Raw genomic sequence first — 15,426 nt, forward strand, 5'->3', positions numbered from 1 at the left:
AAAAACTATTGAATCACAAAGCTCAGTGGTTTGTTTGCAAGTATAAATAGTTATATATCATATCTGTGCATGAGTTCAATACCTAACTAAATATTTTTTAGATGTCTACTATTGACATCACAGAGATAGTAGTCTTTACTCTTAATGCTAAGTCTAAATAGTCAGATTACATCTGTGCAAGAATCCAAGCAGCTGATATCAGAATAATTAGCATCGGTCTCTTTGGTACAATGAAATATTGGGTTTTTCTGTCCACTGTCTGTCCCTGTTATTTCTGTTGTTTTGTAGAAACCATAAAAATACCTAATGAATGGGATTATTGGTCGTTTCTCCTTTTAGATATAATGTCTAGACATGAGTTTTTAGAGGCTTTTGTCCTTTGCTAAAGTTAATCGCTTAACTTTTTTCTTCACTAGGTGTGATGTAGACTTACTGCTGGCAACATTGTGTACTAGATCAATACAAACTCGAGAAGGATGTATTGTCAAGGCTCTTGATTGTAATGCTGCTGTTGCTGGTCGGGATGCTTTGGCAAAAACTGTTTATGCTCGTTTATTTGATTGGTATAGATGTGGAAATTCAAATCAACAAACATGTATTTTTATTATGCATTGTTGAGTGACAATTCTTTTTGTTTTTGCTGTTCTAACAGGCTTGTTGATAAGATCAATAGGTCTGTTGGACAAGATAGCAATTCCCAGATGCAAGTTGGAGTTTTGGATATTTATGGTTTTGAGTGCTTCAAGGATAATAGGTAACCTGGATTCAGTTACCTGTCACTTGAAATACTGTTTTTTTTGTGGTAAATAATTTAGGCAATTATACAAGTAAGTTATGTGTTTTACATTGTGGAACATTAGCATAGGTTGGCGTTTATTCTTGTGAGTACTTGTCACTTCTCTGCCGTTCTTATATGTATTGTAGACTTGTACTTTCACTAGTAGAAAATGCTTAATTCTCAGACTTTGCTTTAGTATTGTCAAAACTGTGATTCCCCTTAGTATTTTAGGCAGTTTTATATTTATTGTATTTCTGTAACAGTTTTATATTTATTGTACTTCTGTAACAGTTGTATCTTGCTATTATTAGGTTTATGTATTTAGGATCAATCCCATAATGACAGGGATCTGTTTTCCCTGGCTCATGTATATATATAGGTCCAGTGACCTCATAATAAAATATGAAAAGAATATTATTCCTTCTAAATTTAAGATGGTATCAGAGCTCCTGATCCTTGGGAGCCTCTGACCGTGCCTGTAAACCCTAAGTTGCAGCCTTCATTGCTGCGCCACCTTTAAGCATTGTTGCAGCCTTCATTGCAGCGCAACCCTCTCTTCCTTGATCATGGCAGAGGTCATGAATCCTATTCTGGAAACTGGGGACAGACCCCAGACTGCTGGAGAATTGCAGAATGTTCATTCTGCTTATCGGTTAAATGGGAAGAATTATCTCAAATGGTCTCAACTCATTAGGACCATCTTGAAAGGAAAAGGAAAAGTCAGTCACCTGACTGATAAAGCACCTGATAAAACAGATCCCAAGTTCAAATCATGGGACGAAGAAGACTCCATGATCATGGCGTGGCTATGGAATTCAATGGTCCCAGAAATCAGTGATACATGCATGTTCCTTAAATCAGCAAAGGAAATTTGGGACGCAGTAGAGGAAACTTATTCTAAGGCCAAGGATGCTGCTCAAATTTATGATGTAAAGGTAAAAACCGTGGCTGCCAAACAGGGAAACAAATCAGTTACAGAATATGCCAATCAACTCAAGTCTCTATGGATGGAATTGGACCACTATCGAGTTATACAAGCAAAGTGTTCAGAAGACTCAGCAATCCTTAAGGAGTATATTGAACAAGATAGAGTCTATGATTTTTTGGTAGGCCTGAATCCTGAATATGACCAGGTCCGAATCCAAATCCTGGGAAAAGAGAAAGTCCCTGGGCTTAATGAAGTGGTAGCCATTATCCGGAGTGAAGAAAGCAGGAGAGGACTGATGCTGGAGACCTCAACCACTGAAAGCTCCGCAATGATAGCTGAAAGAGGAACAATCATGGTTGCTAACCAGAGGAAAAGTGGGGTTCCAAATATGGAAAAAAAACACGAGGAGGTCTGGTGTACCCACTGTAACAAGCCGCGCCACACAAGAGAGAAGTGCTGGAAATTACATGGAAAACCCCCAAGCCGAGAATGGGGGCCGAAAGGAGGCCCTCCAAAAAGAGGAGGGCAAGGGCAAGCATACATTGCTAATGGACAAAGTGAAGAATCTGTCCAGCTGAATCATGAAGAGATAGAACGGGTCAGATCCCTCCTTAGTAAATTGGAGAAGCCCACAGGTACATGCTCCTTAACATATTCTGGTAAGCTTCCACTTTCTTTTGGGCTTAATGTTTCAGATACACCATTTACACATTACTGGATATTAGACTCGGGAGCCACTGACCATATGCCCCCTCTACCCAAATACTTCTCCACATATTCCCCATGTCCTAGCAACAAGAAAATTTCAACAGCAGGACCTACACCTACACCTGCACCTGAACCAACAGCAGGACCTGCACCTGAATCAACAGCAGGACCTACACCTACACCTGCACCTGAACCAACAGCAGGACCTGCACCTGAATCAACAGCAGGACCTACACCTACACCTGCACCTGAACCAACAGCAGGACCTGCACCTGAATCAACAGCAGGACCTACACCTACACCTGCACCTGAACCAACAGCAGGACCTGCACCTGAATCAACAGCAGGACCTACACCTACACCTGCACCTGAACCAACAGCAGGACCTGCACCTGAATCAACAGCAGGACCTACACCTACACCTGCACCTGAACCAACAGCAGGACCTGCACCTGAATCAACAGCAGGACCTACACCTACACCTGCACCTGAACCAACAGCAGGACCTGCACCTGAATCAACAGCAGGACCTACACCTACACCTGCACCTGAACCAACAGCAGGACCTGCACCTGAATCAACAGCAGGACCTACACCTACACCTGCACCTGAACCAACAGCAGGACCTGCACCTGAATCAACAGCAGGACCTACACCTACACCTGCACCTGAACCAACAGCAGGACCTGCACCTGAATCAACAGCAGGACCTACACCTACACCTGCACCTGAACCAACAGCAGGACCTGCACCTGAATCAACAGCAGGACCTACACCTACACCTGCACCTGAACCAACAGCAGGACCTGCACCTGAATCAACAGCAGGACCTACACCTACACCTGCACCTGAACCAACAGCAGGACCTGCACCTGAATCAACAGCAGGACCTACACCTACACCTGCACCTGAACCAACAGCAGGACCTGCACCTGAATCAACAGCAGGACCTACACCTACACCTGCACCTGAACCAACAGCAGGACCTGCACCTGAATCAACAGCAGGACCTACACCTACACCTGCACCTGAACCAACAGCAGGACCTGCACCTGAATCAACAGCAGGACCTACACCTACACCTGCACCTGAACCAACAGCAGGACCTGCACCTGAATCAACAGCAGGACCTACACCTACACCTGCACCTGAACCAACAGCAGGACCTGCACCTGAATCAACAGCAGGACCTACACCTACACCTGCACCTGAACCAACAGCAGGACCTGCACCTGAATCAACAGCAGGACCTACACCTACACCTGCACCTGAACCAACAGCAGGACCTGCACCTGAATCAACAGCAGGACCTACACCTACACCTGCACCTGAACCAACAGCAGGACCTGCACCTGAATCAACAGCAGGACCTACACCTACACCTGCACCTGAACCAACAGCAGGACCTGCACCTGAATCAACAGCAGGACCTACACCTACACCTGCACCTGAACCAACAGCAGGACCTGCACCTGAATCAACAGCAGGACCTACACCTACACCTGCACCTGAACCAACAGCAGGACCTGCACCTGAATCAACAGCAGGACCTACACCTACACCTGCACCTGAACCAACAGCAGGACCTGCACCTGAATCAACAGCAGGACCTACACCTACACCTGCACCTGAACCAACAGCAGGACCTGCACCTGAATCAACAGCAGGACCTACACCTACACCTGCACCTGAACCAACAGCAGGACCTGCACCTGAATCAACAGCAGGACCTACACCTACACCTGCACCTGAACCAACAGCAGGACCTGCACCTGAATCAACAGCAGGACCTACACCTACACCTGCACCTGAACCAACAGCAGGACCTGCACCTGAATCAACAGCAGGACCTACACCTACACCTGCACCTGAACCAACAGCAGGACCTGCACCTGAATCAACAGCAGGACCTACACCTACACCTGCACCTGAACCAACAGCAGGACCTGCACCTGAATCAACAGCAGGACCTACACCTACACCTGCACCTGAACCAACAGCAGGACCTGCACCTGAATCAACAGCAGGACCTACACCTACACCTGCACCTGAACCAACAGCAGGACCTGCACCTGAATCAACAGCAGGACCTACACCTACACCTGCATCTGAACCAACAGCAGGACCTGCACCTGAATCAACAGCAGGACCTACACCTACACCTGCACCTGAACTAACAGCAAGGCCTGCACCTGAACCTGCACCTAATGATGGAAAATTTGGGAAAAATCTGGTATATTCAAGGAGAGAAAAAGCCATTCTAGAATCTGGCAATGTCCAAGAATCCAACCCATCATCACTGCATGAGGTAACACCTTCGAATCCTATAAACTCCAATGATTATAATGAGTTTGTTTCTGCAAATCTAGAAGCACAGGTGGACCAAAATCTAGACCTACCCATTGCCCTTAGAAAGAGAACTAGAACATGCACCCAACAACCACTTTACCCACTATCAAATTTCCTATCCTTTGAAAAATTCTCACCTACTCATAAAACCTTTCTCACAAACCTCAACTCCACACACACACCTTCCTCTGTATCTGAAGCATTATCTGACAGGAAATGGAAACAAGCCATGGATGTGGAAATGGAGGCGTTAAACAAGAATAGGACCTGGAAACTTGTCACCCTACCAATTGGGAAAAAACCAGTAGGATGCAAGTGGGTATATACAATTAAATACAGGGCTGATGGGACCATTGAACGTTACAAGGCAAGATTAGTGGCCAAAGGCTTCACTCAAACCTATGGAGTTGATTACTTGGAGACATTTGCCCCGGTTGCTAAGATGAACACGGTCAGAGTAATATTGTCATTAGCAGCAAATCATGATTGGGACCTGCAGCAGTTTGATGTGAAGAATGCATTTTTACATGGAGACCTTGAAGAAGAAATATACATGGAGTTGCCCCCTGGTTACAATGGGCAGGTTACTGCTGGAACTGTTTGCAAGCTAAGAAAGGCTCTATATGGGCTGAAACAATCCCCAAGAGCATGGTTTGGAAGATTCACCAAAGTTATGACAGGTCTAGGCTACAAACAAAGCCAAGGGGATCACACATTATTTATCAAACATTCAGATTCAGGGGGAGTAACAATTTTATTGGTGTATGTAGATGATATTATAGTTAGTGGGGATGACAAAAAGGAGCAGCAAGTGCTAAGTAAATGCCTTGCCACGGAATTCGAGATCAAGGCATTAGGGAGACTTAAATATTTTCTGGGAATTGAAGTTGCCCATTCCAAGAAAGGAATCTTCATATCTCAACAAAAATACATTACTGACTTGCTTAAAGAAACAGGGAAGACAGCCTGCAGACCAGCAAGTACTCCAGTGGACCCAAATATAAAGTTGGGAAGTGCGGAGGAGGATATTGCTGTGGACAAGGAAATGTATCAAAGACTTGTGGGCAGACTTATTTACTTATCTCATACTAGACCAGACATTGCTTTTGCTGTAAGTCTAGTTAGTCAGTTTATGCACCAACCAAAGGAAGCACATTTACAAGTTGCTCTTAGAATTGTCCAGTATTTGAAAGGGACCCCAGGAAGAGGGATTTTGTTCAAACGAAACAAGAGTGTAAGTCTTGAAGCATATACGGATGCGGACTACGCAGGGTCGGTGGTAGATAGAAGATCAACTACTGGATACTGCACCTTCCTTGGTGGAAATCTAGTAACTTGGAAGAGCAAAAAACAAAGTGTAGTAGCTAGATCGAGTGCTGAAGCAGAATTTCGAGCAATGGCCCACGGAATATGTGAACTTCTATGGCTAAAGATTATATTGGAAGACTTGAAGATAAGGTGGAATGAACCTATGAGGTTATATTGTGACAATAAATCTGCAATTAGTATAGCCCACAACCCGGTGCAACATGATAGAACTAAACATATAGAGGTTGACAGACACTTTATCAAGGAAAAACTAGACAGTGGCATGATTTGCACACCATATGTATCCACTCAGAATCAACTTGCAGACATACTCACCAAGGGGCTGAACTGCATTAACTTTGAAGGAATTATATCCAAGCTGGGAATGGAAAACACCTATTCACCAGCTTGAGGGGGAGTGTCAAAACTGTGATTCCCCTTAGTATTTTAGGCAGTTTTATATTTATTGTATTTCTGTAACAGTTTTATATTTATTGTACTTCTGTAACAGTTGTATCTTGCTATTATTAGGTTTATGTATTTAGGATCAATCCCATAATGACAGGGATCTGTTTTCCCTGGCTCATGTATATATATAGGTCCAGTGACCTCATAATAAAATATGAAAAGAATATTATTCCTTCTAAATTTAAGAAGTATCATCTATGTATTGTTTTTGTCTGTATTCTATTCCTATTTCATTTTGAGTTTTCCGCTGTGGTTGTGTTTTCATATTTGTTACTTTTTCATTATGATTATTTTGCTTAATCCAATAATATTCACTTCTTACAGTTTTGAGCAATTCTGTATCAATTTTGCAAATGAAAAGCTTCAGCAACATTTTAATGAGGTATGCATGCTATTTTATGTTAATGCTAATTTTTGCACTCACCAAGTTAATGTCTTTTTATCTTAATTTGGATATGCTGATGTTTTTTTACCCATCTTTTCTTGTAACTTCTGCCTTGTCATTCTTCCAGCATGTATTCAAGATGGAACAGGAGGAGTATTGCAAAGAAGAAATTAACTGGAGTTATATTGAATTTGTGGACAACCAAGATGTTCTAGATTTGATTGAAAAGGTTTTATTGTTTTATTTTTAAATTTTTTGTTGCCTTTTTAGGTGCATGTTTGTAAATTCTGTGCATTAAGATTGTCATGTAGTATTAGTTTTTTCACATATGATTTTATATTTCATGCATAATTTGTTCTAAGTGGAAGTTATTGGTCTAAAATAATGGCTGCTGAGGGACTTTGAACTAGTACATCAGGTTACAGATGTACTGAAAATGCAATGGGATCTGTATAAAAAAGGAATCTACTCAGCTAGTTCACAATATATCAAACCTTTTTGTCTTATCCTACACCATAGGTCTTACGTTTTAATCTCTCTCAAGATATATTATTTTACATATGAATTGGCATGACCTCATTGACCTGCTTATCAAGGATTCATATAATCATAATTATTGAAGTTAAGGTTTTAGATAAAAGGATAGACATAATAAAAACTTTGAATGTTATTGATAATAACTTGATACAAAAGACTAAACAATAATCCCTATTTATAGGGATACGATACAAGACTTTCTAATGCTAATTAAATAGAGAAATCAGAAAACAAATTATGATAATAACTAAGAAATATAGAAACTAATCCTAGAAGATGGTCTAAGATACTCTAATATTAGAAACTGGTCCTACAAGATAAAACTCCCCCTCAAGCTAAAACTTATTATGCTTTAGCTTATTACAAGAAAATAATGCATTTCTCCACAATTAAAATATAAAGGTCGGAAACTTTGTGGCTAGTAATTAAGCAAAAGCATGGTTTGTCCTTCTCAAAAGTCAAAACCATATTTGGAAGCTTCAAACCAATAAATCATAGATACAATATTTAAACTTGAAACTAAACTACTTCTGTGATGAAGACGAGGCTAGTGAATCTGGGATGAAGATGAGGCTAGTGCATTTGGGACGAAGAAGAGGCCAATGCATCTGTGATAAAAACTGAGGCCAGGCATCGGAATTAGTCCAGTGCATCTAGGGCAGAGACGAGACCAATGCATTTGGGACAAAGGCCGAGGCCAGAGTATCAAAGAAGAAGCAGACAAGAAGCTGCATCTAGAAAGCACTAATAAGGGGTAGCAGGGACACATAGTGCTCAAAAAACGCATAGAAGACAAAGTTGTTGCAACAAAAGCAGCGCTAAATTGAGGCTATAACAACAGGAAATCGTATGTTGGAGTCAAACCAGAACCAAATGAGTGTTGGTCCTGTTAGAGGGGAGAGATAGATGACACCGATTAAGAAGAGTCGACCAGAAAGGTCGTCGGACGTGCCACTAGGAGCGTGTCACTAGGAGCAGCTGAGGTTTCCAAAAAAAATCAAAGATTGCAGACGATGAAGCCAGCGCACAGCGTATTTCAGCGTTGCCAGATCTAAACTTTGGCAGGCAGAAGATCAGGAGGAGCCGTTACATGAAGAAAGTTTCACGGATAATGTCTGTAGAAAGTGTTCTGTTACACCGACAAGCGGCTGTGGTCAGAGAAGCTGAAAAGACGCCAAAAAAAGAGGATGGCAAATAATTTAGCGGTGAAATAGTGACAGGAAAGGCCACAAATTTATTTCATAAAATCATAATTTAATTGAGCCAGACTCTAGATACCATGTTGAAGTTATGGATTTTAGATGAAAGAAGAAGAGAAATAATAAATTTTTTGATAATAACTTGATACTTACTTGGTACAAAAGACTTAACACTAAACCCTATTTGTAGGTGTACAAGACTTCTAATCCAGAATAAAGAGAAATCTGGACACGAATCATGATTATAACTAAGATATATGGAAACTAATCCTAGAAGATAATCTAATATTAGAAACTGATCCTAAGAGATAAACCAAGATATTCTAAAGATATTATGAAATATTGTCTTATACACTAACAATGATCATGCCAATAAAAAGTGATACTGTTGCATTTGGGAGTGGATTGCTTAGATATGAATCTTATAAATCTGTTGGTTGTTTTTTCTTGATTTCAATTTATATGTATGCCTGTAATTTCAGTTTCTTGTCAACTTATTATTGCTTTCTTTTGCAGAAACCCATTGGTGTCATTGCTCTGCTTGATGAAGCTTGGTATTGTTTGAGTTCTTTAATTTTAATTGGTGTGCATTTGTTGATATCAATTGCAAATTTAGCTTAATTCCGGAATCCCTTCTTGCAGCATGTTTCCAAAATCAACACACGAATCATTCTCTACCAAGTTGTTTCAACATTTTCGATCTCATCCTAGGTTGCAAAAGGAAAAGTTTTCACAAACAGATTTTATAATTTCCCATTATGCTGGAAAGGTGGGTACATGCTCCTGAACTTTTTCTTGATTTGGATATGCAATCTTGTGATATAATTTTTCATTAAAGAGAGCTTCACTGCTTCATGCAGGTCACTTATCATACAGATACCTTTTTGGACAAAAATCGTGATTATGTTGTTGTAGAACATTGGAATCTATTATCTTCTTCAAATTGTCCTTTTGTGTCCGGTCTTTTCCCTTTGCTACCTGAGGAATCTTCAAGATCATCATACAGGTTTTCTTCAGTAGCTACCAGATTTAAGGTGTGAAAATCCATATCCTTTTCCTATTTGACTAAAGACTAGGAGACGTGTTACATTGACCAAATTGTATAGGCGACTAAATTATTTCAAAATCAGTTTTATGTTGCTGATTATTTTGGGGTGGGGGGTGGTTCTTGTCTGTTTGTATTCTCAGCAACAACTTCAAGCACTCATGGAGTCCCTCAAGTCAACAGAGCCTCATTACATACGATGTGTGAAGCCAAATTCTTTGAATCGACCACAAATGTTTGAGAATGCAAGCATCATACATCAATTACGCTGTGGGGTTAGTAGCTTATAATGACCACTTTAATTGGAGCTGCCAATAGAGAAACATAATTGCTGACATATCAATTAGTAAACTTAATTAACTTGGTTGTTATTTTAATTGTTACATTACCCATGGAAATTTTGTTCACCCAATGTTTTACACCAATGCTTGATGTGGTACAACTTATAACATATTTTTGGTCATCAGTGGCAGTATATATTTTTCCCTCTATTCCCATATTTGTCATTTCTTAACTTGTGGATTTCCAAAATAATTGTGTGGGCTTGATTCAAATTTTCATGCAAATAAGGTGGTCATGATTCACATTTTCGTATCTAGTTTACTTTATAGCAGATTTTCATTTATCAAGCAGTTTTATTTCTAATATCTATTTTATTCAGGGCGTCCTCGAAGCTGTTCGGATAAGTCTTGCAGGTTACCCCACTCGAAGAACGTATTCAGAGTTTGTAGATCGCTATGGATTAATAGGCCCTGAACTTTTTGATGGAAGGTGAGTTCATTTAAAGTTGTTTTCACAGTTACATGCTAACTGTATCTGACTTTATAACTTGCATTCCAATTATTTTGACTGTTTTGTTTGGTTAAAGTGTTGAGCTATATCAGTGCAGAAAGTCAATTAAGTTGGGCTGGTATTAGCTGTACTAGAAGTCTAGAACTTCACTTACTATTTTAAATAAACGTATTAGGTTAGAGTTTTATGAACCTTTTTTTTACATCATGTCAATATCAATTACATCTTATGTTGAGTATTTCTCTTCTGAGTTTTTCATTTTCTATATTTAAATCTTATGATTTCATCACGGTGATAGCCAAGGGCCAAAGGTTAGACTGAAGTTGGGTATGCTTAGCCGTTGAAGTTGGGTTTTTGCATAGCCTTTAAAGTTCTTCCTGCATATTCTTTCCCGTAATTAGGGGACTTTTTTTATGTATTTTCTAATAAAATACCATTTTTTTTATCACAGTCCTAGCTAGATGGTTATTAAACAATTTGACAAAAAGTAGTTTAAAGAACCACTAGGCTAGATCTTTGACTGGTTCATTGTTGAGAAAATTTTGCCAACCTGTTCTGATTTTATAAATTGATTAGCATTAATGTAATTTTCTTGGTGGTTGTAATTAGATGAACCAAACCAGAAACTGGAAGAAAATCCAAATGGGTTTTACATCTGCTTATTTTGATATTGTCACTAAATATTAATCTTTGTAATTGAGATGCCATGGTTACTGGAAAAATTTAATCCTTTTCTGGCATGGACTGCATTATTTTCTCATTGACGACAGCTTCATTTTTTATGAATGTATGCAACAATATGAGCTTCTTATTTGATAAAAAATGCATTGTTTCTGTTAATAGTTATGATGATAAAGCTGCAACTGAGAAAATTTTACAGAAGCTCAAGCTTGAGAATTTTCAGGTATGTTCCTATGGAACCATATATGAATCTGTTTTTCATACACAAATTAGAAATATAAAAGTGAGGGTATCTATAATGGTTATACTCCTTGTTTTGTTTTTCTTTCTTGTTCAGTTGGGCACGACCAAAGTATTTCTCAGGGCCGGTCAAATTGGTGTTTTGGACTCCAAACGTGCTGAGGTTTTGGACAACGCTGCTAAGTGTATTCAGCGCCAACTGAAGACATATATTACACGCAGAGATTTCATTTCAGTAAGAGCTGCTGCAGTTTCTCTTCAGGCATGCTGCAGGGGTTAGTTTCCTTAATTTTTTGGTTATATTATGACTGTCTATTGGGAGGGGCTTAATGATATATAGTTCTTGTAATGATGGAATTCAAGGAAGGGTCAGACTATCATGTTTTATGTATGCAGCCTTTACACTGCATTTGCTAGAGGAAGAATTCTAGCAATATCAATGCTCCTTTTAATGTACAACTTTCTACTGCTCTTTGAAAAATAGATGGCTTGCCTATTATACTCCTATCACATGGTCAACTGTCTTGAGGCCTTATGATTAATTTTACTTACAAATTGTGGCAAAGTAGTTCTGAAATTGGCTTGAATTATATAGGATGGGTTAAATTGAATTTACTTATTTCCATAATGACAAGAACAGAGACATGTCAGTTCATCACTTGTTTCTTGGTGCAAGACAAATTTTGATGGATTTGTGCTTAGTTGGTTGACTTCCTGTTTAGAACATATGCAACTCATTCAAACTGGTTTTTGTGAGCACTCAAATATAGAGAATTAGTGATGGCTATTTCTTTAATTACATCAGCCTGGTCCTCATAGGTTTTTGTAACTGTAGGACACATTGCCCAAAAGATGTATGCAGCTAAAAGGGAAACAGCAGCAGCTATCTCCATTCAACAGTATATACGTATGTGGCTAACGAGGCATGCATACATGAAACTATATTCTTCTACTATTATCATACAATCGCATGTTCGCAGTTTCACGACTCAACAAAGATTCTTGCACGAAAAAGAACATAGAGCTGCTATATCTGTTCAGGTAATTTTACCAAGAGATTGTTGTATGTGATAGAACTTTGAAAATGTTAAGATCGTTGCCTTTTTTTTATTAATCACTTCAATGGAGTTGATTTTATCTTGTATTTATCATTGTAATCATGGTTGTCAATTCATTTTTTGATTTGGACTCAAATGTTGCTGCATTCACTTTCAATGTCTTTTCATTTATGGTTGGTTACTTGTGGATGATGGAATTTTTTATATTATTTTATTGATCATATGTGACATTGATATTATAGGCCTATTGGAGGATGTACAAGGTTAGGTCAGCTTTCCAGCGACATCTAGCTTCAATTGTGGCAATACAATGCTTATGGCGGTGTAGACAAGCAAAAAGAGAATTTCGTAGACTTAAACAAGTGAGGTTTTATATATATTATTTTCGTTTGGTGGGAGATTCAATGTAACATAAGTTGTTCTAATTGTCTTTTCTTTGTTAATTTTTTTCAGGAGGCTAATGAAGCTGGTGCCCTCCGTTTGGCAAAGAATAAACTTGAGAAGCAATTGGAAGAGCTCACATGGCGTTTGCATCTAGAAAAGAAAATAAGGGTATTGCTTCTAGAATAAATGATGTTATGGATCGGTTGCCTATTTGTGCATTTTAATACTTATACATTGAAAATCTTCCTGCATCTAATGTGTTTTGGAACACAGTCTGCTATTGCTGCTTCAACACTCTCTTATAAGTTTAGCACTTTCTGTGCCAGCATTTCATTATTTTTTATTTTTTATTTATTATGGGGCTTAAATGATTTAAATGACAATATGGTTACATGAGTTTGTTTAGTGTAACGATTTCAACTTATGCATAAATGCACCATTGTCATATTCTTAAAAAATTTATTCTTTCAAGTTTTTTGTTATCTACTTATGTAAAATTTGACCTAATGTTAGACATGTCTATCAGTTAATTAGCTGGTGTAGAGGTTTTTTTGTGACGTTGAGTCAGATTTTAAAAGTGTAATTTTAATACAGGCAGATGTATATAACTTTTATTATCACGATTTTGCATTGTTGTGCAGGTTTCTAATGAAGAGGCCAAGCAAAGAGAGATTTCTACACTTCGAAAAATGTTACAAGCTCTGAATCTTGAATTAGACGCGGCCAAATTGGCTACAATTAATGAGTGCAACAAGAATGCTGTTCTGCAAAATCAACTGGAGTTGTCAGCCAAGGAAAAATCTGCTTTAAAGAGAGAGCTAATTTCTGTTGATGAATTACGAAAGGAAAATGCCATTTTAAAGGTGCTTCATTAGTTTCTCGAGTGTTTTCATGGCTGATAATTTTTTTTCTCATGGCACTGAAAGTGAAGTACTGCCCAACTGACAAACTATTCCACATTCCTGATTGTGTTATGATATGAACTTATATTTCTATATTTTATGATATTCAAAATCATGTTATAGTTTTCTGACTGCTCACATGGTTGTATATGATATAGGAATGGAATAGATTATATTGCACACTATGAATTATGATGAGTAAGGTTTATACTAAGTTACAAATTAGTTATTGATGGATCCTAATGGAAAACTGGACTGAAATGCCAAATGAACATTTCATCACATACGGCAGATTGCTTGATGTCTATGCATGATCAATATCAAAGGAAAAGGTAGAACATCAGTTTTGTGGGTATGGGTAACTCCTGCAGAAGGGGCATGAAATTGGTTAGGGTTTTCTTTCTGTTGGATAAGAAAAGAGTATATATATGACATGTTTTTAAAACTACTCTATGTTTCATTTGGAGGAAGTTTAGGTCTGGAGACATATCATCTTTCACTATGCGTGCGTTTGGATAAACATCTTAATTAAATGCGTAATCAATAAACTCTTACGTATAAGATATTTCTATAATTAAAGAGAAAGTGTGGTTAAACTGTTTTCATAGAAGTTATAAGTTGTTTTTCATAAGTTACATGATAAAGCTTTATTGGAATTTGGAATAAGCTGAAAACAATTTATGGGCATGTTATAAACTGTTTTCATAACCTCTTCCAAACACGTTGACAAGTGCTTATGTCAGTAGATAAGCTCAAATAAGTTGTTCATAAGCCAATCCAATTACATTTTATGTTACTGATCTGTTTGTTTTCTCTTCTGAATTTATACAATGTATTCCTTTTCTTGTTTTATATTTGCAGGCTTCACTGGATGTCTTTGAGAAGAAGTACACATCTTTAGAGCTGGAGCATATAAAGGCTCAAAAAGGCCATGATGAAACCATCAAGAAACTGAGAGAATTTGAACAGAAGTGCTCTCAACTCGAGCAAAATGTGAAAAGGTGCCTTTTCTGTTTCCTTTTCTCCTTCCTACAAAAATGATAGAGTTACTGAATGGTGGTGTTACATATATTTTTCTGTAATCCCATTCTTTGCTCTTTGTTGTTCGTGCTAGCTAAAATTTTATTTTAGCTTTGCTATAAGTTTTCATGACCTGTGTCTGGTGCCTAATTTAAGAAGTTATATTTTTTTTTTATAATTACTCTTTTCTTAATACTTATTTAATGTAGCCTTGAGGAAAAGCTATTGGGTTTTGAGGATGAAAATCACGTGCTTCGTCAGAAAGCCATAAGTGCTCCTCGTAAGAGTAACCGCCCTGGTTTTGCAAAGTCGTTTTCAGAAGTAAGTTGCCTCATTCATCTCCCTGTAGACAAGAATGTGTATTTATAGATTACTGTAGTTTGGTTTCTCCTTTACTAATTTTTATCTTTGCATTTCATGTTCGCATACAAATAAGATCATTAATAGAGATGTGCCTATCCCTTCCTTTTGTTGACAATTGTGTTAGTGACATTATTAGTTAATTTACTTTTTCTTTCTGCAACAGAAATACTCAAGTCCAATAGCCTCCCGCACTGAGCGAAAGGCCATATTTGTAAGCTACTATTTTATTGTCTTCCTCTCATAAAAATAATTGCTAAACCCAATTACAATGATTTTCCTGT

At 38.3% G+C, this 15,426-nt stretch overlaps 1 protein-coding gene across 2 annotated transcripts in view; it reads left to right on the forward strand.

Annotated features, from left to right (window-relative positions):
* LOC101496541 (myosin-15-like) overlaps positions 1 to 15,426 on the forward strand; it is a 31,163-nt gene that overhangs the window by 3,477 nt on the left and 12,260 nt on the right. For both annotated transcript variants that reach the window (XM_073367366.1, XM_073367367.1), the window contains 18 exons: positions 417 to 563; positions 653 to 754; positions 6,864 to 6,921; positions 7,052 to 7,153; positions 9,177 to 9,214; positions 9,303 to 9,429; positions 9,521 to 9,694; positions 9,849 to 9,980; positions 10,367 to 10,476; positions 11,341 to 11,401; positions 11,516 to 11,693; positions 12,254 to 12,459; positions 12,719 to 12,838; positions 12,930 to 13,028; positions 13,502 to 13,723; positions 14,624 to 14,763; positions 14,992 to 15,103; positions 15,309 to 15,356. In XM_073367366.1, coding sequence (XP_073223467.1) covers positions 417 to 563; positions 653 to 754; positions 6,864 to 6,921; positions 7,052 to 7,153; positions 9,177 to 9,214; positions 9,303 to 9,429; positions 9,521 to 9,694; positions 9,849 to 9,980; positions 10,367 to 10,476; positions 11,341 to 11,401; positions 11,516 to 11,693; positions 12,254 to 12,459; positions 12,719 to 12,838; positions 12,930 to 13,028; positions 13,502 to 13,723; positions 14,624 to 14,763; positions 14,992 to 15,103; positions 15,309 to 15,356 — 2,176 coding nt within the window. The remainder of the gene's footprint in view (positions 1 to 416; positions 564 to 652; positions 755 to 6,863; positions 6,922 to 7,051; positions 7,154 to 9,176; positions 9,215 to 9,302; positions 9,430 to 9,520; positions 9,695 to 9,848; positions 9,981 to 10,366; positions 10,477 to 11,340; positions 11,402 to 11,515; positions 11,694 to 12,253; positions 12,460 to 12,718; positions 12,839 to 12,929; positions 13,029 to 13,501; positions 13,724 to 14,623; positions 14,764 to 14,991; positions 15,104 to 15,308; positions 15,357 to 15,426) is intronic.

The sequence above is a fragment of the Cicer arietinum genome, chromosome 4, assembly GCF_000331145.2.
Source record: "Cicer arietinum cultivar CDC Frontier isolate Library 1 chromosome 4, Cicar.CDCFrontier_v2.0, whole genome shotgun sequence".
In the NCBI taxonomy this organism is placed as follows: Eukaryota; Viridiplantae; Streptophyta; class Magnoliopsida; order Fabales; family Fabaceae; genus Cicer; species Cicer arietinum.